The sequence below is a fragment of the Pecten maximus genome, chromosome 1 (genome assembly GCF_902652985.1).
Source record: "Pecten maximus chromosome 1, xPecMax1.1, whole genome shotgun sequence".
In the NCBI taxonomy this organism is placed as follows: Eukaryota; Metazoa; Mollusca; class Bivalvia; order Pectinida; family Pectinidae; genus Pecten; species Pecten maximus.
The window spans coordinates 59,751,837-59,779,339 of record NC_047015.1 but is presented as its reverse complement, the minus strand read 5'-3'; the positions used below and the strand labels follow the sequence as shown (position 1 = coordinate 59,779,339).

Genomic DNA, 27,503 nt, shown 5'->3' with positions numbered 1-27,503 from the left:
CGTTGTTCTTACTAGAAGGTCGCGTTGTTCTTACTAGAAGGTCGTGTTGTTCTTACTAGACGGTCGCGGTGTTCTTACTAGACGGTCGCGTTGTTCTTACTAGACGGTCGCGTTGTTCACTAGACGGTCGCGTTGTTCTTACTAGAAGGTCGTGTTGTTCTTACTAGACGGTCGTGTTGTTCTTACTAGACGGTCGCGTTGTTCTTACTAGAAGGTCGCGGTGTTCTTACTAGACGATCGCGGTGTTCTTACTAGACGATCGTGTTGTTCTTACTAGACGGTCGTGTTGTTCTTACTAGACGGTCACGTTCTCTCACTAGACGATCGCGGAGTTCTTACTAGACGGTCGTGTTGTTCTTACTAGACGGTCGTGTTGTTCTTACTAGAAGGTCGCGTTGTTCTTACTAGACGGTCGCGGTGTTCTTACTAGACGGTCGTGTTGTTCTTACTAGACGGTCGCGGTGTTCTTACTAGACGATCGCGGTGTTCTTACTAGACGGTCGTGTTGTTCTTACTAGACGGTCACGTTCTCTCACTAGACGATCGCGGAGTTCTTACTAGACGGTCGTGTTGTTCTTACTAGACGGTCGTGTTGTTCTTACTAGAAGGTCGCGTTGTTCTTACTAGACGGTCGCGGTGTTCTTACTAGACGGTCGTGTTGTTCTTACTAGACGGTCGCGGTGTTCTTACTAGACGATCTCGTTGTTCTTACTAGACGGTCGTGTTGTTCTTACTAGCCGGTCGCGTTCTCTTACTAGACGATCTCGTTGTTCTTACTAGACGGTCGCGGTGTTCTTACTTGACGGTCGTGTTGTTCTTACTAGACGGTCGCGTTCTCTTACTAGACGATCTCGTTGTTCTTACTAGACGGTCGCGTTGTTCTTACTAGAAGGTCGCGTTGTTCTTACTAGACGGTCGCGTTCTCTTACAAGACGATCGCGGTGTTCTTACTAGACGATCGTGTTGTTCTTACTAGACGGTCGCGTTCTCTTACAAGACGATCGCGGTGTTCTTACTAGACAATAGAGACGGTCGTGTTGTTCTTACTAGACGATCTCGTTGTTCTTACTAGACAGTCGCGGTGTTCTTACTAAACGGTCACGTTGTTCTTACTAGACGGTCGTGTTGTTCTTACTAGACGGTCGCGGTGTTCTTACTAGACGGTCGCGGTGTTCTTACTAGACGGTTGTGTTGTTCTTACTAGACGGTCGTGTTGCTCTTACTAGACGGTCGCGGTGTTCTTACTAGACGATCTCGTTGTTCTTACTAGACGGTCTTTGTGTTCTTACTAGACGGTTGTGTTGTTCTTACTAGACGGTCGTGTTGTTCTTACTAGACGGTCGCGTTCTCTTACTAGACGATCTCGTTGTTCTTACTAGACGGTCGCGGTGTTCTTACTAGACAGTCGTGTTGTTCTTACTAGACGGTCGCGTTCTCTTACTAGACGATCTCGTTGTTCTTACTAGACGGTCGCGTTGTTCTTACTAGAAGGTCGCGTTGTTCTTACTAGACGGTCGCGTTCTCTTACAAGACGATCGCGGTGTTCTTACTAGACGATCGTGTTGTTCTTACTAGACGGTCGCGTTCTCTTACAAGACGATCGCGGTGTTCTTACTAGACAATCGAGACGATCGCGGTGCTATGAGCCGCCATCTTTGGTGTCCTTTTCCTGGGATTCTCTTGTCATTTCCGAGTTGGTAGATGAATTTAGTAGCTAATAAATTGTCCAACGTAAAGAGGAGGCTCTGTGTGCTTGTTATATAATTTTTCCTGATTTTATTTTTCTGTAAATGAAAATGATGCGAAGAGTATGAGCTGGAAGAGGAGACAATGATTAAGAAGTGTGTAAAATGTTGTGCGAATCCGTTGGAAATTAAGAGGAAATAAAGAGGAAAATTGACATTTTTATTGTATTTTTCCACCCGGGTGTGTAATATCGATGGCTTTGTATGTATAAATGCCTTGAGTTTGATTTTCGCATTTTAGCTGGATTTGTTTTCCTGTTTATAGGACTTCCATTTAGAAAACTCAGTCAATAAATTAAGATTAAGAAATAAGCATCCGCCGTCTACGGGACCAGAGAAAAACTTTTCGGAATCATGATTGCCAACACCTCTGCCAAACTTGTAGGTTTTTAGGGCCTCTACTTGTTGTGATATATGTCACTTTCTCGACATAATTTATGTCGATTTGTTCACTTCTAACAAGACATGTCGTCATTGAGATGTCGACATGTTAAAATAACATCACAATTTGTCGTAATATTTAAGTCGCGAAACAAAAATATCAAGATGCATCAAGTCGATTTAGTTATGATGTCGATATATGAAAGTCGACTTTTTCGTAACAACACAACTTACCGTCGTATTTAAGTCGTATAAACAAATTAAAATGTTGAAATGTGTTGCGACTTGTCGTGAAAACTAAATTACGTCGATATCACGAACATCGACTTGATGCTTTAGATCGCCTTTTTCGGTGTTCACTAAGAAATACCATTGATAAAATACCATTGATACAGGACTTTTGGCTAACTGGGGTCCAGAATACATCAAAGAATGTTAAAGGAAGTGTAAAAATAGTTTTTGGAAAGATGTATGCAAAGCTTGGAGATATCTTAAAGATCACGAAAACCTTTTAACTAGTAAGAATGCTTCCATACTGAAAACTCCTATTTGGTTTAATGAAAATATAAAAGTAAATACATTTTTTTTGTAGAAAACGGTATTTTACAGGAACTGGTACAGTAAGGGCGCAAGTTTAATTAATGACCTGTTTATATTACCAATTTCAAGAATTTAAAGAAAAAATATGACATCAATACCAACTTTCTTATATTCCATGGTATAATAAGTTCTGTGAAAAATTACATTGCACATAAGGAATTAGATAACAAACTTCCATCTTATTCGATAATACCCCCTAACCTTGAAATTTTGTATGACAAGAGACTCAAAAGATTTCTATAATAGACTTTCTTTAAATAACTGTGTTTCTACTGGGAAAAGAAAATGGAATAACATATTTCAATTTGATGAGCAAACTTGGAAAATTATTTATCTGACTCCTTTTATTGTCACTAAAAGTTCAAAATAACACTGGCTTCAATATAGAATAAACCAGCATATATTAACTACCAACTCATATTTATTCAAAATTGGATTATCTGATCATCCGCAATGTTTCTTTTGCAAAACAGAACAAGAAACAATAGTGCATTTACTGTGGGAGTGTAAGGAAGTGCAGACTTTTTTTGAGGAGTTTGTGTTTTTGTTAGATTCTTTATTTATACCATTTACTATCAATAAAGAAACTTTCATCTTTGGTATGAGAAACAACAAAAATGTGTATTTTAAAACTGATAATTTTATTTTACCCCTGATAAAGCAGTATATTTACTCAGCAAGATGTTTACAACAAGCCTTCTCAATACCCGTTCTAAAATCTATAATCAAAGACAACTACAGAATTCAGAAATATGGATGCACAAGTAAAGGTAATGAAAGCCTAGTGCTTAGTATAATTTAATGATAACTGGAAAAAATGCCATGAGGGCTGTTTTAAATAAAAATCTCCAAGAAGTTCACAAAATTGATATAATTTTAAGAATTACTTGTCATGACTAGAAACTAAGCATTGGCCACGGATTGTTGACATTAACAGTTCAGGCTTTTGTAAATACGAGTTATTAACTAATGAAATGTCAATTGCACTTTTTTCTCAGGGGCTCTTTCCCAAATTAGCTGACAAAAACCCTGCTGCAACCGATTCCCACATCTCTTTAGTCGCAGGATGTGGGAAAGTTAAAAGAGGTTTTTTTTAAAAATGTTTTTTAACTTTGTGGATGTGAGGGTTTCATGGGTTAATATAGAGAGATGTGCATAGTAACCCTCAAGTTGTGTGCATTTTACTGCTGCTTGTGGCAGGAGGTTCCATTGTATTATTGAATGAAAGAATGAACATTTATATGTGTCCTTTGTTTGAAGTGATAGGTTTGAGTGTGAGTGAGTGTGTGAGTCTGGTTCCTGGGTTAGTTGGTATTAGTGTGGAGTACAATTCTGTAGAGTAGTATGAGACAGGTTTGCATGCGTCTTGCTTGTAGTGCTGGGTACTGTAGTGTATGTAAAATGTCAGAGACTAAACTAGTGTTGTGGTATCTGATTTGTACGTATCATGCTGCTCCGCGTTGTGTTTTAGCTCACCTGGTCCGGCCGTCCGTCAACAATTTCTTCAAATGACTTCTTCTTCATAACCGCTGATCATAATCTAACCAAATTTGACTGGAAACATCCATATGAGATAGGAATTCAAAATTGTACAAATGGTGGGGCTACCCCCCCGGGGCCTGATGGGCGGAGCCTAAAGGGATCAATTTGTCTATAATGATATAAACGACTTCCTCTGTGAAAGTAAGCAATGGATCTGACTCATATTTGGCTGGTAGCATCCTTATGGGTTGGCAATTCATAATTGTACAAATGGTGGGGCTGACCTCCCTGAGTGGTCTGAAGCGCGGGGTCAAAAGGGGTCACTTAACCTATAATAATATACAGCAGTACTATTGTAGCAGATCTTTCCAATATTTACTGAAATATCCAGGTGAGCGATACAGGCCCTGTGGGCCTCTTGTTTCCATTTGTTGTGTTTCAATTTAGTGCGTGGGTCCCAGATGGAGGCACAGTACTCCAGTTTGGGTCTTTCTATGGCTTTGAATGCATGTTTATCTATGTGTGCTGAATTTATGTTTCAGTTGCGTTTAAGAAAACCTAGTGACCTGTTCGCGTTACATGTAATGTTATTGATAGGCTTGTGTTTTGCAGTGTAATGCCTAGCTATCTGCTGGAGTCAACTGACTGTAGAATGGGATTGTAAAGTGTGTATTGGTGGGTTATCTTGTTATGTTTGGGTGTGATGTACATTACATTTGTCTGGGTGAAAAGACATGAGTAAGTCAGACTCCCATTTTTTGCTACTGTGCGGTCGTGTTGTAGTTTGAAATTGTCGTTTGCAAGTGATGCATGTGAAATATATGGATCTGTAATTTACATAGTACTTATTATAAAAATTACAACATCGGATTTCGGTATAATTGAAGTTTAACATGTCAATCAAATTTAGCACCACTGAGGAGTCCTAAGTGTATGGTGCGGTTAAACTTACTTGGGTATTTTACCCGGATTTTACCTACATTTGTATGGCGAGTGTCGTCGATGAAGCAGAGAACGCTTACTCTTCTGGAACACCTGGTTCTATTCTCCTTGTACCTTTCAGGAGTCTCCATGCATGTCTAGATTTTTGTTGATGTTTTGCCCTTGTTTAATCGATGTTGAGTTTGAATTATGATTATGTTGAGATGATGGTATTTCTTATTATTTGCAAGACATTTAATAACGGACGATGAATGGCTTCTTTTTTCGTTTATGCAACTTTTGTTCCTATTTTGTTTTGTAACTCCTAGTCTATTGCAACAAGAGCATATTTAACTAAAAATTTCGATCAATCATGGTTTGCAACGAATGGTGTTTCAATTTCTTAATTTGAGCCGACTCTCATACAATGCACTTAACATCCACGCTGCACAACAAATTGTCTTCCCAAATGTTATTTCAACAAGACTTTGGAGATATGATGCAGTCGTTTGTTAGTGACCAGAAAGAACTAAACCTACAGTGATCAACTGCTGGCAGAAGATGCAGAACAATCATCCTGATAACTATGAAAGCCAAAACAAGTGGTTGTTTGCTTACCACTGTAAACGTCAAACCATAGAATGATCTTTAAAGAAGGCTGGATATCACATGACTGTGATAAAGGCGGGTAAAGTAGAGTATACGGTAAAAGTAGATCATAATTTTTCGAGTTTAGAATTAGGGTTTAGGATTGATCAATTTAAAGGTTGGGGTTAAGGTTAAGGAGTTTGTGTTGAAGGTTAGGTTAGGGAATAATAATCAATATGCTACCATCACCAGTGACATTTGTCAGCTAAGATTACAATGTCGGTATTTCATATTATTTATTGCAGAATAAAAACCTCTGTGAAAATAATGCAAAGAAACATTAAAGAAAGTTGAACCCCAATCATCGCACCTCCATCTCAACAGCTTCAATTAGTCCACGAAATGAAACTGGGAATGGTGTCCACAATGACTTACAGCTGGACTGGATTTTCCGAGGTTATCGTCATCTCTAAAAAGAGTTGCACAGATGAGAATCTCACAATCTTTTTGTTGTGGTAGAAGCCATGTTTTGATGTAATATTAGGTTGACAAAATAGTACTTTATGCACCAGTCAACCTTAAAGGCCGAAATCTGTTTAGGTACTGATGTCAAAATTGCAAAAATGCAAACGTTCCAAGTAAGTTGGCAAATATTATTCATTATCGACACAGTCACAATATCATACCTGAAACTCAAAATCGGTCAAACGAGGGCAAACCATATTGTAAAATGTAAAATATTCATTAGCTCACTTGCCCTTATGCCATGGTGCGGTGTCCGTCGTCCGTCCGTCCGTCCGGCGTCAACTTTTTCCATTTAAACGACTTCTTCTCATTAACTAAAAGGCCTAGACACCTCATATTGGTCCAGTAGCAAGCTTGGATGGAGGGCTACAAAGTTTGTTCAAATGAATGACCTTGACACTCATTCAAGGTCACATGGGTCAAATAGGCTAAACTCTTCAAACGACTTCTTCTCATGAACCAAGAGGCCTAGTGACCTGATATTGGGCCAGTAGCAAGCTGGGATGGACCGCTACCAAGTTTGTTCAAATGAATGACATTGACCTTCATTCAAGGTCACAGGGATCAAATAGTCTAAAATCTTCAAACGACTTCTTCTCATGAACCAAAATGCCCAGAGACCTGATATTAGGCCAGTAGCAAGCTTGGATGTAGGGCTACAAAGTTTGCTCAAATGAATGGCCCTGACTTTTATTCAAAGTCTTTAAAGTGGTTTAACTCACACTATGTTCATAAGTTAGCAGGTGAGCGATTCGGGCACATTGTTACTTATTTTGCTGGTAACTATAATAATCCCCCAATAAACAAGAAATTGAATAAAAGACTTGGACGCTTGTTAATTCTAAGATAAAGCAGTATATATATATTCTCTAGCATATACTGTATGTATTATAAATAAACAAAGCAAAACCTGCTTAATGTAGACGATATATAGAGGATCTCAAATGGGTTTTCATTTCGTATTCGATTTTATGAAACGACTCTTGAAGTTACTTATTGTTTTGCGAGCCTGTGGCGAGCAAAAATAATAACTTCGAGACGAGTTTCATAAAATTGAATATGAAATGAAAGCTCATTTGAGATATTTTTTATCGCATAACTTAATAGGTTTCTCTTTTGATAGATGAAAGTCCAAATCGTGTTGGAATAGGCAGATATTTCTATTCCGCCATCTTCATTTCATAACATCGCATAATTGTTTCCAATGTCACGTCATTGTTCTTGTCAGCACGTCATTGACTCTGTCACAACGTCACAAAGGTTCATATGTAACTAGTTACAAATACGAAAAATATTAAACGGGCGAATTCACTGGATAACAGCCAAGTTGTGGGATAATATGAATTATCCAATATATCGAATGCAGAGATGAAATCAGCAATTAAAACATGTACCGCAAGTAAGTAGTAATTTTTTGGATATATACATGATAAATGATCTTCTGTTTGGATAATTCTTCCCCGTTAAGAAGATTCACACAAAAAGTTGCCCAAACAAACTTTTTCATATAATTCACCCCTATTTTCACATTTGAATGGCAGACATCTTCAAAAATATCGAAAGTAGTTTTGTCATCTTATTTTATAAACTTTACATTTTAATGGTCTGAAAGTGCTTCCTGGATATTTAAGGATTAGCTTGAATATATTTTTATGTTATGGAGATGTAACACAAAAATCAGAGTAAGCGGTTTATGAAAAAGAGTACACTCTGATTTTTGTATTACAGCTTCATAACATAAAAATATGTTCAATTTAATCCTTAGAATTTAATTTACTACACGAAATTCTGTGAAAATTCCAATTTGTTCAGCGAATATATTTTTGAAGAAATCACTGCGCCATATTGTATCAGCCAATGAAAAACGACGTTACAAATGGTGACGTCATTTTTACGTAATGAGATGACAATCTCTCCCAGGGTTCCTTGCGCTATGCCCCATTCACCTCTGTCAACGTCTCACAAAGTACGCCAAATCGCGACGTTATGTATTGTTATGTGCATTATGACGTCACATAACACAGCGGCCGGCGTATGCAAATCGTGACAATTGGCTCACAAATACCCGTCCGCGATATAAAATCCATAACGTTTATGTAAATATTCTAACGGTCTGGTTATTTTCACGAACAATTAGAAATATTTTATAAATGAACCAAACAGAAAGAAGTTAAGAAATGCTTTAAAAATATTATCAATGGTCTGAAATACGTTTTACAAGAATCTTGAAATTCTGGTAAGACGTTGACAGAGGTGAATGTAGCAGAGCGCAATGCACCCTGGGAGAGATTGATGAGATGATAACGTTATTTTTTCAGTCAAAAGAAATGCTTGTTGCAAGGAAAATTGAATTTTATATATACAAAGTTTAATATGATTGAAGGCAAAGCCTTGGAAGAGCGCAGTTACATATGTAATCTTTTAAACTAATTAAAACAGCGTTACTCGGATTAGCATTCGTACTGTCAACTGCAGAACTGATCAAACTGATTGCCTGTATCGAAATTCTCTGGAAATAGTAGCGTCATCTTTGACGTAGACTGGATTACCTGCCTTAGTACCAATTCTCTCCGCTAGGCTGCGCTCATTAATACTAATTTTCGGAGCGAAGCCTAGCGGAGAGAAGAAAAACTACGGCAGGCAATCCAGTCTATCTTTGATGTTGTATTTAATGACGTCACTCATGGCAACAAACAGCGTTATCTCGTATGCGTTTTTGTTTCCGACGCAATTTCAATGCGAAAATAAAAAACAAAAGCAAATTAGTCATACTTTCTTTTTTTTTAATTTAAAGCAAAAGAAATGTGGCTAAAATATTTCCATACTCCAATTAAGTTTTTTTAAAAGATAGCAACTTCCGGTGACTTTGGTTTAAGGTTATTTCATCATTAGACTGGATTGCCTGCCGTATTTTTTCTACTCTCCGCTAGGCTTCGCTCCAAAAATACAACTACGCGAAATTCTTTGAAATTAGTATTAATGAGCGCAGTCTAGCGGAGAAAATTGGTACTAATGCAGGTAATCCAGTCTATTTCACCATGAAATACTACTTCCGGTTTTGGACCATTAGACCATCTTTGTCCGTATGTATGGAAAGGGAGGCAACTCTTTTTAGAGGTACCACTTATCAGTCATAGACAGAGCTCCGCTCGCGGCCCTTCGAGCTGCGCTCTTATAAAACTTGGTTTAGTACCCTTACCTCACCATGCTTTAAATTCATTATCAGCGTTATAGATACATAACCTTGCAAATAGTTGTAGATAACTTCTCATAAGGGCCGTTCAAGTAGCACTTAATTCCAGGTACCTACTTTCTAAACACAACTTTAAAGAGCTTTTTTGTTACTGAGAAGAAGTCGTTTGAACGAAAAGTGTTCGTGCAGCGGACGACGACGGACAGAGCAAGATGGCTATCTGTCATCCTGAACCTCCGAGTCAGATGACCTTAGTGATAGGTATCAATGTATCATGAAAAAGAAACAAACAATGTTTCCATACAACGTCTATCAATTATTTAATCACGCATACTAAGAAATTGATAATTAATCACATGTAAGTAATCTAACAATCAAAACATTAACACTTAAAGCTATCTAATGAAGTAGAGATTCGAATGCATTATATCTTTTTTTTATCTATATGCATCAAAATAAGATCCACACTCAAATCCTGAAAGGTTAGCATGTAGATTGTTCCAATATTATGAACGTAATCATTCTTTATTGAGGTCCATTAAATTGGTCAAACATCTGTATCAAAGCAATCAAGAACTCATCAGCATCCCTTAGTGTTTGAATACGAGGAATTTCGTCTCTAGCCATTCCAGTTGCAAGTTCAAGAATTTGCAGCAACTCATCTTTACAACCTCGAGACGGATATTCTGTTGTGTATTCACTTGCGATTTCGTCTATGGTCTCCAAATTACAAGGAAGTGGATGAGAGCAATCAGAAGTTTCGTAGATATCAGGTTGATGGTAAAGTACATCTGGGATTCCGTGAGGTATTCGGAGTTGTCGTTGGGCTCTGATTCGGTGAGAGTTCCAGTTCAAGACGAATATATCCAATTGTTCTTGAATGATGGGTAAATAACAAAATCGTATGCATTCAATATGCAGAGGATTTGTTGTATCCAACATGCCGCTATCTCTCATGTCTTGGAATTTATTTCTCCAAAAGTCAGTGAATGTAGTTCTTAAGGTACCCCATAAACGTTCAATTCGTTGGTTACCGCTTGATCTGGCTGTAATGTAACTTCTAATGCCGTCCATTTCATCACCGTGATGCATTCGGAGACTCGTTTGCAAGTCCTTTACTAATACATTCTCGGTACCAGCATCTCCTCTTACAATGTGCGGAACCCTTCCCAGCGTGATGATGAACTTAAGATATAAGTTTGCAATTAATTTTGGATTGTTATTAGAAAATCCAGCTTTTAACCACAATATCTTTCTTGAGAATCCATCTATAGCTCCATGAATAGCAACACCAAACGGTTTAAGCTTATCATATCCATCGATGTGTACGAGGTAGTTAGGACCTTTGCTATAATATAATCTCCGTCTTAAGCAACGTCTTGATCTCAGATACACTCCTTCTACGTCCATGATGCTTAAACATGCTCTTACTGTGTTCTGAGTTACTCTTATCCCATGGACAACATTTAGTAATCTCCACATTGCTTTGTAACCTAAATTGCAAAAACCATCTCGGTGCATATCAATAATTTTCTGTATTATTATTTGTAATGGAACTTCACATGCGTGTCTCCTTAATCCAAGTCTTAATTTCATTCTTTTCAGTGTTGACGTACTTATGAGAACTCCATGAACAAACAAAAGAAAACCGCATATTTCGCGTGAATTATACAAAAGTCCGAAGTAGTATCTGACTAGGTCTTCAACTTGTGCATTATCGCCTGGGTATGGAATAACAGCCTCTGACCGCATTAAACAACACAGAAATATCAGGTACTGAAAATAGAACCACATTATTTTGATATATATAAGCACCTTTATAAGCTTAGTACACATACAGCTATAAATAATGCACGATATACACAAAGAAAACCTCATTTTAAGTTATGGAGATAAGCCTCAAACTGTGTAATATGTGTGAGAATGAACAGTATCCGTCAGGGCCGAGATTTGTTCATTCTCACACATATTTCACAGTTTGAGGCTTATTTCTAACTTAAAACATAGCCATCCTTTGTGTTAATATAGAACACATATACGTTTAATTTAAACCAGAAATGCAGCCTTTTGTTTATTAACTTTCTAAAACAATGCAAACTCTAGAGCAACATACTAGTAATATATGCAGGTGCATTTTGTGCAAGTTAACAAGTTTTGTTCTCATTCAATTTTCCCCTATTTTGCTTTGAAATACAGAAAATGTGACCTTTTGTTTGTTGCTTAATGCGAATACAAGGGGATTATGACGATATTACCTTTTACTTTGTTATATGTTACTGTGTTATATTAGAGTCACATATAAGACGGTAAAAGGTAACATTTAGAACAGTTACAGGAAAATAATTTTGCATATGTAGATATTTCTTTCTTTTTTTTTAACAAATCAAGAATTTATCGATCTTCAATATAAATAGACAAACAAAAACAATAAAGCTTAGTTATAGTAATTCACTCATATTGTTTTCATCAAATACATTGTATTTTCATTACGTTCATGATAATAAAATCCTTGGCAAACTATGTAAATTACTTGTATCATGCATATACTTATTTGTACTGCATTAACAGTGTTGAACCTACCTTTGATAATTCCATCTTTATTATCAGCGTCGCCAACATCCAGCTATACACTCATGCATGGACATCACCAATGATGACTGTACACGAAGGAAGTTACCAAGTGATTTCACAACAAGACAACATCATGATGTCGACTTCTTTATGTTTCAAAGACAAGTCAATTTGATCATGTCGACATGGTGTTATAACTTTTGTTATACGGGCGACTTTATTAAGTCGTCTTTATGTCTAGATCGGTACAAGTCGATTTTGCACTAAGTCGTCTGTCGACTTTCGAAACAATTATCGCGATGGTTCATCTCGACATTCTGTGTTCTTTACTGCCAAGTCGAACAAAACATATCGCCAAGTCATGATAAATGCTCGTCATGTCGTTTTATTTAAGTCAATTTAAGTAAGTTTTATCACACCAAAAGAAGGTCCAAATACGTTTCCATATGTAGGTCTTGCTACCAAAACAAAAAGTAGACAGGAGAGAATAATAATGAATTCAAGTGTTGAAATGGGAGCAACGGTCTTCGTTGTCTTATTGATAATATGAATACCTTTTTGATTTTGCACGGAGTCTACCTTTTAATCCTCATAACGAAACTGGTACTAGAGGGTACAAGGAACAAAAAGACCACCTCAAATTCAAAAAAAGGTCGTTATGGATAGTACGGAGGGGAAGTGAGCAAGGTTTATGGGTAGGACGGAGGGGAAGTGGGTGAGTGTTATGGGTAGGACGGAGGGGAAGTGGGCAGTGTTATTGGTAGGATGGAGGGGAAGTGGGCAGTGTTATGGGTAGGACTGAGGGGAAGTGGGCAGTGTTATGTGTAGGACGGAGGGGAAGTGGGCGAGTGTTATGGGTAGGACGGAGGGGAAGTGGGCAGTGTTATGGGTAGGACTGAGGGGAAGTGGGCAGTGTTATGTGTAGGACGGAGGTGAAGTGGGCGAGTGTTATGGGTAGGACGGAGGGAAAGTGGGCAGTGTTATTGATAGGATGGAGGGGAAGTGGGCAGTGTTATGGGTAGGACGGAGGGGAAGTAGCCAGTGTTATGGGTAGGACGGAGGGGAAGTGGGTGAGTGTTATGGGTAGGACGGAGGGGAAGTGGGCGAGGTTTATGGGTAGGATGGAGGGGAAGTGGGCAGTGTTATGGGTAGGATGGAGGGGAAGTGGGTGAGTGTTATGGGTAGGACGGCGGGAAAGTGGGCAGTGTTATGGGTAGGATGGAGGGGAAGTGGGTGAGTGTTATGGGTAGGACTGAGGGGAAGTGGGCGAGTGTTATAGATAGGATGGATGGGAAGTGGGCTGTGTTATGGGTAGGACGGAGGGGAAGTGTGGAGTGTTATGGGTAGGACGGAGGGGAAGTGGGTGAGTGTTATGTGTAGGACGGAGGGGAAGTGGGCAGTGTTATGGGTAGGACGGAGGGGAAGTGGGCGAGTGTTATGGATAGGACGGAGGGAAAGTGGGCAGTGTTATGTGTAGGATGGAGGGGAAGTGGGGCAGTGTTATGTGTAGGTTGGAGGGGAAGTGGGCAGTGTTATGTGTAGGACGGAGGGGAAGTGGGCAGTGTTATGGGTAGGACGGAGGGGAAGTAGGCAGTGTTATGGGTAGGACGAGGGGGAGTGGGAAGTGTTATGTGTAGGACGGAGGGGAATTGGGCAGTGTTATGTGTAGGTTGGAGGGGAAGTTGGCTGTGTTATGTGTAGGTTGGAGGGGAAGTTGGCTGTGTGATGAGTAGGTTGGAGGGGAAGTTGGCTGTGTCATGTATAGGATGGAGGGGAAGTGGGCAGTGTTATGGGTAGGATGGAGGGGAAGTGGGCTGTGTTATGTGTAGGTTGGAGGGGAAGTGGGAAGTGCTATGGGTAGGATGGATGGGAATTGGGCAGTGTTATGTGTAGGTTGGAGGGGAAGTGGGCAGTGTTATAGATAGGATGGAGGGGAAGTGGGTGAGTGTTATGGGTAGGACGGAGGGGAAGTGGGCAGTGTTATGTGTAGGATGGAGGGGAAGTGGGCGAGTGTTATAGATAGGATGGAGGGGAAGTGGGCGAGTGTTATGGGTAGGACGGAGGGGAAGTGGGCAGTGTTATGTGTAGGACGGAGGGGAAGTGGGCAGTGTTATGGGTAGGATGGAGGGGAAGTGGGCAGTGTTATGTGTAGGTTGGAGGGGAAGTGGGCAGTGTTATGTGTAGGACGGAGGGGAAGTGGGCAGTGTTATGGGTAGGACGGAGGGGAAGTGGGCAGTGTTATGGGTAGGACGAGGGGGAGTGGGAAGTGTTATGTGTAGGACGGAGGGGAATTGGGCAGTGTTATGTGTAGGTTGGAGGGGAAGTTGGCTGTGTTATGTGTAGGTTGGAGGGGAAGTTGGCTGTGTGATGAGTAGGTTGGAGGGGAAGTTGGCTGTGTCATGTATAGGATGGAGGGGAAGTGGGCAGTGTTATGGGTAGGATGGAGGGGAAGTGGGCTGTGTTATGTGTAGGTTGGAGGGGAAGTGGGAAGTGCTATGGGTAGGATGGATGGGAATTGGGCAGTGTTATGTGTAGGTTGGAGGGGAAGTGGGCAGTGTTATGTGTAGGACGGAGGGGAAGTGGGCAGTGTTATGGGTAGGACGGAGGGGAAGTGGGCAGTGTTATGGGTAGGACGAGGGGGATGGGAAGTGTTATGTGTAGGACGGAGGGGAATGGGGCAGTGTTATGTGTAGGACGGAGGGGAAGTGGGCAGTGTTATGGGTAGGACGGAGGGGAAGTGGGCAGTGTTATGTGTAGGACGGAGGGGAAGTGGGCAGTGTTATGGGTAGGATGGAGGGGAAGTGGGCAGTGTTATGGGTAGGATGGAGGGGAAGTGGGCATTGTTATGAGTAGGACGGAGGGGAAGTGGGCGAGTGTTATAGATAGGATGGAGGGGAAGTGGGCGAGTGTTATAGATAGGACGGAGGGGAAGTGGGCAGTGTTATGTGTAGGATGGAGGGGAAGTGGGCAGTGTTATGTGTAGGTTGGAGGGGAAGTGGGCAGTGTTATGTGTAGGACGGAGGGGAAGTGGGCAGTGTTATGGGTAGGACGGAGGGGAAGTAGGCAGTGTTATGGGTAGGACGAGGGGGAGTGGGAAGTGTTATGTGTAGGACGGAGGGGAATTGGGCAGTGTTATGTGTAGGTTGGAGGGGAAGTTGGCTGTGTTATGTGTAGGTTGGAGGGGAAGTTGGCTGTGTGATGAGTAGGTTGGAGGGGAAGTTGGCTGTGTCATGTATAGGATGGAGGGGAAGTGGGCATTGTTATGGGTAGGATGGAGGGGAAGTGGGCTGTGTTATGTGTAGGTTGGAGGGGAAGTGGGAAGTGCTATGGGTAGGATGGATGGGAATTGGGCAGTGTTATGTGTAGGTTGGAGGGGAAGTGGGCAGTGTTATAGATAGGATGGAGGGGAAGTGGGTGAGTGTTATGGGTAGGACGGAGGGGAAGTGGGCAGTGTTATGTGTAGGATGGAGGGGAAGTGGGCGAGTGTTATAGATAGGATGGAGGGGAAGTGGGCGAGTGTTATGGGTAGGACGGAGGGGAAGTGGGCAGTGTTATGTGTAGGACGGAGGGGAAGTGGGCAGTGTTATGGGTAGGATGGAGGGGAAGTGGGCAGTGTTATGTGTAGGTTGGAGGGGAAGTGGGCAGTGTTATGTGTAGGACGGAGGGGAAGTGGGCAGTGTTATGGGTAGGACGGAGGGGAAGTAGGCAGTGTTATGGGTAGGACGAGGGGGAGTGGGAAGTGTTATGTGTAGGACGGAGGGGAATTGGGCAGTGTTATGTGTAGGTTGGAGGGGAAGTTGGCTGTGTTATGTGTAGGTTGGAGGGGAAGTTGGCTGTGTGATGAGTAGGTTGGAGGGGAAGTTGGCTGTGTCATGTATAGGATGGAGGGGAAGTGGGCAGTGTTATGGGTAGGATGGAGGGGAAGTGGGCTGTGTTATGTGTAGGTTGGAGGGGAAGTGGGAAGTGCTATGGGTAGGATGGATGGGAATTGGGCAGTGTTATGTGTAGGTTGGAGGGGAAGTGGGCAGTGTTATGTGTAGGACGGAGGGGAAGTGGGCAGTGTTATGGGTAGGACGGAGGGGAAGTGGGCAGTGTTATGGGTAGGACGAGGGGGATGGGAAGTGTTATGTGTAGGACGGAGGGGAATGGGGCAGTGTTATGTGTAGGACGGAGGGGAAGTGGGCAGTGTTATGGGTAGGACGGAGGGGAAGTGGGCAGTGTTATGTGTAGGACGGAGGGGAAGTGGGCAGTGTTATGGGTAGGATGGAGGGGAAGTGGGCAGTGTTATGGGTAGGATGGAGGGGAAGTGGGCATTGTTATGAGTAGGACGGAGGGGAAGTGGGCGAGTGTTATAGATAGGATGGAGGGGAAGTGGGCGAGTGTTATAGATAGGATGGAGGGGAAGTGGGCGAGTGTTATAGATAGGATGGAGGGGAAGTGGGCGAGTGTTATAGATAGGACGGAGGGGAAGTGGGTGAGGTTGATGGGTAGGACGGAGGGGAAGTGGGCATTGTTATGGTTAGGACGGAGGGGAAATGGGCGAGTGTTATGGGTAGGACGGAGGGGGATTGGGCAGTGTTATGTGTAGGATGGAGGGGAAGTGGGCGAGTGTTATAGATAGGATGGAGGGGAAGTGGGCGAGTGTTATAGAGAGGATGGATGGGAAGTGGGCGAGTGTTATGGGTAGGACGGAGGGGAAGTGGGCAGTGTTATGTGTAGGATGGAGGGGAAGTGGGCGAGTGTTATAGATAGGATGGAGGGGAAGTGGGCGAGTGTTATGGGTAGGACGGAGGGGAAGTGGGCAGTGTTATGTGTTGGATGGAGGGGAAGTGAGCAAGAAGGGTCAGAACCTTTATAATTGCTTCAGAAAGGCACTTTACTAAACGTTGCGACTATGAGCCAAAATTTATGTGAATGAATATTGAGAAATCGATGTGGGCTGGAGACAAACGCTGGGGGCCATTTACATGTTCTCCAAACAATGATGTTTCTCGTCCAAAACCATAACAGTAATTTAATAGTCTCCACTCCGTAACGACAATTCTATGTGCTTTTAAGGGAGATGTGCATGCAGACAGATCATAAATGCTTTACTGACTAACTGAATAACATGTGCATTATGTAAATAACGATTGCGCGATGTCCTCAGCTTAGAGGCAAGTTTGATTACGGAATAGGATACAGGTTAGTTGATAATAAACACTAACTCGTTTGTCCGACATTGTTATTACAATGGTATACGCATGTCGAGTGTCTAGCGATAAGTGCGCTGGATAATGTGACACTAATTTAAATAATCAGCGTGGATCTACAGATAAGTAGTTACGATAGTTTTCTCCGAATAGGATAAAACCTGTCAGATTTGGTAATGTAAACAGAACAGAGAGTGTTCATTTGGGCATTTTCGCACGTGCGGAACTAACCCTGTATTACATGTAGTTTCGTCATTTCAATGAAAATGTTTTATTTTTTACTCCGGTAGAGAAGACTTCTAGGGGTAATTACCGTATCAGATAGCTTTGGGGGCGACATACTGCAATTTAGATTCATTTATATATGTGTGTGTAAGGGAGGGTGTGTGTGTGTGTGTGTGTGTGTGTGAGGGAGTGAATGTGTGTAAGGGTGTGTGAGGGTGGGGATGGGTGTGTGTATGTGAGGGAGGGTGTGTGTGTGTGTGTGTGTAAGGGAGGGTAGGTGTGTAAGGGTGTGTGAGGGTGGGGATGGGTGTGTGTATGTGAGGGAGGGTGTGTGTGTGTGTGTGTGTGTAAGGGAGGGTATGTGTGTAAGGGTGTGTGAGGGTGGGGATGGGTGTGTGTATGTGTGAGGGAGTGAATGTGTCTACGGCGAATATTCAAAGTATCATACTTTGTGTTGCCATTTCAGGATTTAAGGATGTACCATTAACACGAGGTTCACTTCACTTCATCAGGCCATACACCATTAACACGATGTTCACTTCTCTTCATCAGTCCATGAACCATTAACACAAGGTTCACTTCCCTTCATCAGTCCATACACCATTAAAACGAGGTTCACTTCCCTTCATCAGTCCATGAACCATCAACACGAGGTTCGCTTCACTTCATCAGTCCATACACCATTAACACGACGTTCACTTCACCTTATCAGTCCATACAGAATTAACACAAGGTTCACTTCCCTTCATCAGTCCATACACCATTAAAACGAGGTTCACTTCCCTTCATCAGTCCATGTACCAGTAACACAAGGTTCACTTCCTTTCATCAGTCCATGAACCATTAACACGAGATTCACTTCCCTTCATCAGTCCATTAACCATTAACACAAGGTTCATTCTCCATCAGTCCATACACAATTAACACGAGGTTCACTTCCCTTCATCAGTCCATACACCATTAACACGAGGTTCACTTGTCTTCAACAGTCCATACACCATTAACACGAGGTTCACTTCACTTCATCAGTCCATACACAATTAAAACGAGGTTCACTTCCCTTCATCAGTCCATGTACCATTAACACGAGGTTCACTTCACTTCATCAGCCATGAACCATTAACAAGAGGTTAACTTCCCTTCATCAGTCCATACACCATTAACACGAGGTTCACTTGTCTTCAACAGTCCATACACCATTAACACGAGGTTCACTTCTCTTCATCAGTCCATACACCATTAAAACGAGGTTCACTTCCCTTCATCAGTCCACTTACCATTAACACGAGGTTCACTTCCCTTCATCATCCATGAACCATTAACAAGAGGTTAACTTCCCTTCATCAGTCCATGAACCATTAACACGAGGTTCACTTGTCTTCATCAGTCCATACACCATTAAAACGAGGTTCACTTCCCTTCATCAGTCCATACACCATTAACACGAGGTTCACTTCCCTTCATCATCCATGAACCATTAACAAGAGGTTAACTTCCCTTCATCAGCCATGAACCATTAACATGAGGTTCACTTCCCTTCATCAGTCCATGTACCATTAACATGAGGTTCACTTCCCTTCATCAGTCCATGTACCATTAACATGAGGTTCACTTCACTTCATCAGGCCATACACCATTAACACGAGGTTCACTTCCCTTCATCAGCCCATGTACCAGTAACACAAGTTTCACCTCCCTTCATCAGTCCGTACACCAGTAACACGATGTTCAGTTCTCTTCATCAGTCCATACACCATTAACACGAGGTTCACTTCTCTTCATCAGTCCATGTACCATTAACACGATGTTCACCTCACTTCATCAGTCCGTACACCATTAACACGAGGTTCACTTGTCTTCATCAGTCCATACACCATTAAAACGAGGTTCACTTCCCTTCATCAGCCCATGTACCAGTAACACGAGGTTCACTTCTCTTCATCAGCCCATACACCATTAACACGATGTTCACCTCACTTCATCAGTCCGTACACCATTAACACGAGGTTCACTTGTCTTCATCAGTCCATACACCATTAAAACGAGGTTCACTTCCCTTCATCAGCCCATGTACCAGTAACACAAGGTTCACTTCTCTTCATCAGTCCATACACCATTAACACGAGGTTCACTTCCCTTCATCAGTCCATGAACCATTAACACGAGGTTCACTTCCCTTCATCAGCCCATATACCATTAACACGAGGTTCACTTCCCTTCATCAGTCCATTCACCATTAACACAAGGTTCACTTCTCTTCATCAGTCCACTTACCATTCACACGTGGTTCACTTCCCTTCATCAGTCCATGTACCATTAACACGAGGTTCACTTCCCTTCATCAGCCCATGTACCAGTAACACAAGGTTCACTTCTCTTCATCAGTCCATACACCATTAACACGAGGTTGACTTCTCTTCATCAGTCCACTTACCATTAACACGAGGTTCACTTCCCTTCATCAGCCCATATACCATTAACACGAGGTTCACTTCCCTTCATCAGTCCACTTACCATTCACACGTGGTTCACTTCCTTTCATCAGTCCATGTACCATTAACACGAGGTTCACTTGTCTTCATCAGTCCATGTACCATTAACACGAGGTTCACTTCCCTTCATCAGCCCATGTACCAGTAGCACAAGGTTCACTTCCCTTCATCAGTCCATGAACCATTAACACGAGGTTCACTTGTCTTCATCAGTCTATACACTATTAAAACGAGGTTCACCTCCCTTCATCAGCCCATGTACCAGTAACACAAGGTTCACTTCCCTTCATCAGTCCATGAACCATTAACACGATGTTCACCTGACTTCATCAGTCCGTACACCATTAACACGAGGTTCACTCACTTCATCAGTCCGTACATGTACCATTACCTCGAGATGAACATTACCGATGTTAATTTCAATCTGGCCTTTCTGTCGTATTATCATTACTCCTTTGAATAATATAGTTCCACATATGTGACACAAGTTTCAAAGAAAAACTGATATATATATATAAAATAATAATAATGATGCAATGCTCAAACAGTTAAATACAATTATCCTAGGAGCAAAATATCATATGTTTTACCTCTGAAAAACAAAATGTTTGCGCAATAATTACACCGGCAATACAGCTGTCACAATATGTCGAAGTGATATGTCTGTGACTGTGAATATTGAAGTCGTTTGCAGACGGACACGGAACTTGGATACCAACATATCTTGACTGTAGAGACATGACTCTGTGTGTCATATTGAATCACTGTCAAAGTCAGGAAATAACCTCATGCGTTTGTTATTCGTTTTAACTGGCCCCGGAGATGGTATTTATCGTTACGAGTCACGTTATCGTTCAACGTGAGCTGAGCTCTAAAACTGGTTTGTTGTCCATGCAAGTTGATTTTTACTGACCCATTACTGATCGGATTCTCAGTGAACATTCCATAGTTAAAAAGCTCATAAAAGAAAATTGATGTCTAGACGAGTTTAACTTTTACTTGTGCGCGATTCCGGAGAAGTTTGGACGAGGGAAGATGATCGTGAGGGGTGATCATGATTTGGTGATGACAGAATACAGGAGATGTTAATTCAATCTTTGTCGTAGTTATCTAGATTGTTTCTTGTTTGCTGAGCAGCTTCAGTGATTGACGATAGCAGATATTGTACAACATGTGGTAAATGTAAAGGAACGTTAAATTCCTGGAGATAGATCCTTTGTTTTAATATTTACTTCAATGGCGAAATTGTGATGTTCAATCGAGTGTACATGTTCATCACAAAACATTTTATTTCACTTCGAATAATTTGATGAATAGAAATGTTTTATCTAACGAAACTTTAAACAGTCGATAGGAAAAGAAATTTACAAAATTTGGAAGTGCTAGGAATTAAAAAATCTTTCCTGAAAGTTTAAAAAAAAAAAAAAATGATTTCAACTGTCCCTTTTCATCAGATACGTAATCCAATCACCAAAATATGTAACTTGATCAAGAGGATCACAAAATACAACAATCATTATTGGGTTTGTCAATATCGGTTACAGTCACAACGTTTCTGGTATCTGACGTCACAGACCATTGGCCAGGCGCCGAGGTTTCTGGTATCTGACGTCACAAACCGTTGACCAGACGCCGAGGTTTCTGGTTTCTGACGTCTCAGACCATTGACCAGACGCCGAGGTTTCTGGTATCTGACATCTCAGACCATTGTGCAGACGCTGAGGTTTCTAACGTCTCAGACCATTGACCAGACGCCGAGGTTTCTAACGTCTCAGACCACTGACCAGACGACGAGGTTTCTGACGTCTCAGACCGTTGACCAGACGCCGAGGTTTCTGACGTCTCAGACCATTGACCAGACGCCGAGGTTTCTGACGTCTCAGACCGTTGACCAGACGCCGAGGTTTCTGACGTCTCAGACCACTGACCAGACGCCGAGGTTTCTAACGTCTCAGACCATTGACCAGACACTGAGGTTTCTAACGTCTCAGACCATTGACCAGACGCCGAGGTTTCTGACGTCTCAGACCATTGACCAGACGCTGAGGTTTCTAACGTCTCAGACCATTGACCAGACGCCGAGGTTTCTGACGTCTCAGACCGTTGACCAGACGCCGAGGTTTCTAACGTCTCAGACCATTGACCAGACGCCGAGGTTTCTGACGTCTCAGACCATTGACCAGACGCTGAGGTTTCTAACGTCTCAGACCGTTGACCAGACGCCGAGGTTTCTAACGTCTCAGACCATTGACCAGACGCCGAGGTTTCTGGTATCTGACGTCTTAGACCGTTGACCAGACGCCGAGGTTTTTGACGTCTCAGACCATTGACAAACCCACCACCCCTACCACCACCAAAAAATGAGGTTGTGTCACGTGATCCTGACGGTTTGTCGTATTTCTTGGTCTCCAAACATGGACCCTGCCGTATGCTGGCCAAATTATATATAAGCATTACTTGTTTGCACCTTCCAGTCATCAGAGGACGTTTTACTGATGTGTTGACTGTACGGCGGATAACGCGAGCGTTGTTGTTCCACTATGTTTTCTGAGACTGTTGACAGTGGTGAATCGCATCGCCTGTCAACACAGAAGTCGATCTTCTGTAACCGTAGTCTTTGGAGGTCTGCCAGACCTTGGACGCTCGTCAACATGCCCGGTTTGGTTCAGATGCTGTTACACCCGAGGTATAACAGTATCTTTAACATTCAAACGTGCCACTACTTGCCTGTATGTTATACCGAGTTTCCAGTCGTTTGCCATCTTTCAGCGTTTATTATTTGAACACGTGTATCACTTACCAGTAATACACGCGCAAAAGCAGATTTAGGTGGCAAAACAAACTTGATATGATTCTCGTGGTCATTGGTAACTGTTATACCCGAACAGTGGCTTAGTAACACTATTGAAAACACCTTTTGACCAGTTTAAATTTGTTCAAAGTGATGCGTTTTGGATATTAACAGGAGATCAGTATTTTGAATATTTATTTGTTTTTTGCTTTCGCCACCTGTATTACTGTGACAAACAAAGTCACATGTATTACTGTGACAAAGTCACCTGTATTACTGTGACAAAGTCACCTGTATTACTGGGACAAACAAAGTCACCTGTATTACTGTGACAAAGTCACCTGTATTACTGTGACAAACAAAGTCAACTGTATCACTGTGACCAAGTCACCTGTATTACTGTGACAAACAAAGTCACCTGTATCACTGTGACAAACAAAGTCACCTGTATTACTGTGACAATCAAAGTCACCTGTATTACTGTGACAAACAAAGTCACCTGTATTACTGTGAAAAACAAAGTCACCTGTATTATTGTGACAAACAAAGTCACATGTATCACTGGGACAAACAAAGTCACCTGTATTACTGTGACAAACAAAGTCACCTGTATTACTGTGACAAACAAAGTCACCTGTATTTCTGTGACAAACAAAATCACCTGTATTACTGTGACAAACAAAGCCATCTGTATCACGTTGACAAACAAAGTCACCTGTATTCTTACAAACAGTCACCGTTTGACAAACAGTCACTGTTATTACTGTGACACAATCCATTACGACACAAGTCACCTGTTTACGTGCAACAATGACACAGTCACCTGTATTTCTGGAACGTCCGATACGTGACACAAAGCCCTGTTACGTTACAAGTCACCGTATTACTGTGACAACAGTCACCGTTACTGTGAAACAAAGCACGTATTACGTTGACAACAAGCCACTGTATTACTCTGACAACAAAGCCACCGTATTACGTCAACAATCACCGTACATGAAGTGCACCTGTATACTCTGACAGTCCGTATTCTGTGACAAACAAAGCCACGTATCGTGACACAAAGACCTGTATACTTGACAACAAGTACTGTTACTTGCACAGTCCTGTAACGTCATCAAGCACTTTTACTGTGCAACAGTCCCTGTTACTGTGACACAAGTCACTGTATTACTGTGCAAGTCCTGTATTCTGTGAACAAGCATGTTTACTGTGAAAACAGACGTCCACCTGTATTACTGTGACAAACAAAGTCACCTGTATTACTGTGACAATCAAAGTCCACCTGTATTACGTGACAAACAAAGTCCACCTGTATTACTGTGACAACAAGTCACCTGTATTACTGTGACATTCACGTATACTGTGACAAAGTCACCTGTATTACTGTGAAAAACAAAGCACATGTATACGTGACAAACAAAGTCACCTGTATTACTGTGACAAACAAAGTCACTGTATTACTGTGACAATCAAAGTCACCTGTATTACTGTGACAAACAAAGTCACCTGTATTACTGTGACACAAAGTCACCTGTATTACTGTGACAACAAAGTCACTTTATTACTGTGACAAACAAAGTCCACCTGTATTACTGTGACAAACAAGTCACTGTATTACTGTGACAAACCAAAGTTCACCTGTATTACTGTGACACAAAGTCACCTGTATTACTGTGACAAACAAAGTCACCTGTATTACTGTGGACAACAAAGTCACCTGTATTACTGTGACAACAAAGTCACCTGTATTACTGTGACAAACAAAGTCACCTGTATTACTGTGACAACAAAGTCACCTGTATTACTGTGACAAACAAAGTCACCTGTATTACTGTGACAACAAAGTCACCTGTATTACTGTGACAAACAAAGTCACCTGTATTACTGTGACAACAAAGTCACCTGTATTACTGTGACAAACAAAGTCACCTGTATTACTGTGACAAACAAAGTCACCTGTATTACTGTGACAAACAAAGTCACCTGTATTACTGTGACAACAAAGTCACCTGTATTACTGTGACAACAAAGTCACCTGTATTACTGTGACAAACAAAGTCACCTGTATTACTGTGACAAACAAAGTCACCTGTATTACTGTGACAAACAAAGTCACCTGTATTACTGTGACAAACAAAGTCACCTGTATTACTGTGACAACAAGTCACCTGTATTACTGTGACAACAAAGTCACCTGTATTACTGTGACAAACAAAGTCACCTGTATTACTGTGACAAACAAAGTCACCTGTATTACTGTGACAAACAAAGTCACCTGTATTACTGTGACAAACAAAGTCACCTGTATTACTGTGACAAACAAAGTCACCTGTATTACTGTGACAAAGTCACCTGTATTACTGTGACAAACAAAGTCACCTGTATTACTGTGACAACAAAGTCACCTGTATTACTGTGACAACAAAGTCACCTGTATTACTGTGACAAACAAAGTCACCTGTATTACTGTGACAAACAAAGTCACCTGTATTACTGTGACAAACAAAGTCACCTGTATTACTGTGACAAACAAAGTCACCTGTATTACTGTGACAAACAAAGTCACCTGTATTACTGTGACAAACAAAGTCACCTGTATTACTGTGACAAACAAAGTCACCTGTATTACTGTGACAAACACAGTCACCTGTATTACTGTGACAAACAAGTCACCTGTATTACTGTGACAAACAAAGTCACCTGTATTACTGTGACAAACAAAGTCACCTGTATTACTGTGACAACAAAGTCACCTGTATTACTGTGACAACAAGTCACCTGTATTACTGTGACAACAAAGTCACCTGTATTACTGTGACAAACAAAGTCACCTGTATTACTGTGACAACAAGTCACCTGTATTACTGTGACAAACAAAGTCACCTGTATTACTGTGACAAACAAAGTCACCTGTATTACTGTGACAAACAAAGTCACCTGTATTACTGTGACAACAAAGTCACCTGTATTACTGTGACAAACAAAGTCACCTGTATTACTGTGACAAACAAAGTCACCTGTATTACTGTGACAAACAAAGTCACCTGTATTACTGTGACAAACAAAGTCACCTGTATTACTGTGACAAAGTCACCTGTATTACTGTGACAAACAAAGTCACCTGTATTACTGTGACAAACAAAGTCACCTGTATTACTGTGACAAACAAAGTCACCTGTATTACTGTGACAACAAAGTCCACCTGTATTACTGTGACAAACAAAGTCACCTGTATCACTGTGACAAACAAAGTCACCTGTATTACTGTGACAACAAAGTCACCTGTATTACTGTGACAAACACAGTCACCTGTATTACTGTGACAAAGTCACCTGTATTACTGTGACAAACAAAGTCACCTGTATTACTGTGACAAACAAAGTCACCTGTATTACTGTGACAAACAAAGTCACCTGTATTACTGTGACAAACAAAGTCCACCTGTATTACTGTGACAAACCAAGTCACCTGTATTACTGTGAAAAGTCCATCCTGTATACTTGTGTACAACCTAAGTCACCTGTATTACTGTGAAAAACACAGTCACCTGTATCACGGTGACAACAAAGTCACCTGTATTACTGTGACAAACCAAAGTCACCTTGTACTACTGGGACAAAAGCAACCTGTATTACTGTGGACACAAAGTCACCTGTATTACTGTGACAACGGTCACCTGTATTACTGTGACAAACAAAGTCACTGTATAATACTGGTAGCAAACACAGTGCATCCTGTATTACGTGACAAACAAAGTCACCTGTATTCTGGGACCAAACAAAGTCACCTGTATTACTGTGACAATCAAGGTCACCTGTATTACTGTGACAAACAAGTCACCTGTATTACTGTGACAAACAAAGTCACCTGTATTACTGTGACAACAAAGTCACCTGTATTACTGTGACAAACAAAGTCACCTGTATTACTGTGACAAACAAGTCACCTGTATTACTGTGACAAACAAAGTCACCTGTATTACTGTGACAAACAAAGTCACCTGTATTACTGTGACAACAAAGTCACCTGTATTACTGTGACAATCAAAGTCACCTGTATTACTGTGACAACAAGTCCACCTGTATTACTGTGACAACAAAGTCACCTGTATTACTGTGACAACAAGTCACCTGTATTACTGTGACAAACAAGTCACCTGTATTACTGTGACAAACAAGTCACCTGTATTACTGTGACAAACAAGTCACCTGTATTACTGTGACAAACAAAGTCACCTGTATTACTGTGACAAACAAAGTCACCTGTATTACTGTGACAACAAAGTCACCTGTATTACTGTGACAAACAAAGTCACCTGTATTACTGTGACAACAAAGTCACCTGTATTACTGTGACAAACAAAGTCACCTGTATTACTGTGACAAACAAAGTCACCTGTATTACTGTGACAATCAAAGTCACCTGTATTACTGTGACAAACAAAGTCACCTGTATTACTGTGACAAACAATGTCAACTGTATCACTGTGACAAACAAAGTCACCTGTATTACTGTGACAAACAAAGTCACCTGTATTACTGTGACAAACACAGTCACCTGTATTACTGTGACAAAGTCACCTGTATTACTGTGACAATCAAAGTCACCTGTATTACTGTGACAAAAGTCACCTGTATTACTGTGACAAACAAAGTCACCTGTATTACTGTGACAACAAAGTCCCTGTATTACTGTGACAACAAAGTCACCTGTATTACTGTGACAACAAAGTCACCTGTATTACTGTGACAAACAAAGTCACCATGTATTACTGTGACAAACAAAGTCACCCTG

The 27,503-nt window shown here is 41.4% G+C and overlaps 1 protein-coding gene across 1 annotated transcript; it reads right to left on the bottom strand.

Moving 5' to 3' along the window:
• Positions 1 to 9,730: 9,730 nt before the first annotated feature.
• LOC117339621 lies at positions 9,731 to 12,125 on the bottom strand. Its single transcript, XM_033901317.1, has 2 exons — positions 12,016 to 12,125; positions 9,731 to 11,211 (listed from the first exon to the last, which is right to left on the bottom strand). Exons 1-2 carry the CDS (start codon positions 12,052 to 12,054, stop codon positions 9,961 to 9,963), a joined length of 1,290 nt encoding a protein of 429 aa, XP_033757208.1. The 5' UTR covers positions 12,055 to 12,125; the 3' UTR covers positions 9,731 to 9,960.
• Positions 12,126 to 27,503: the final 15,378 nt, after the last annotated feature.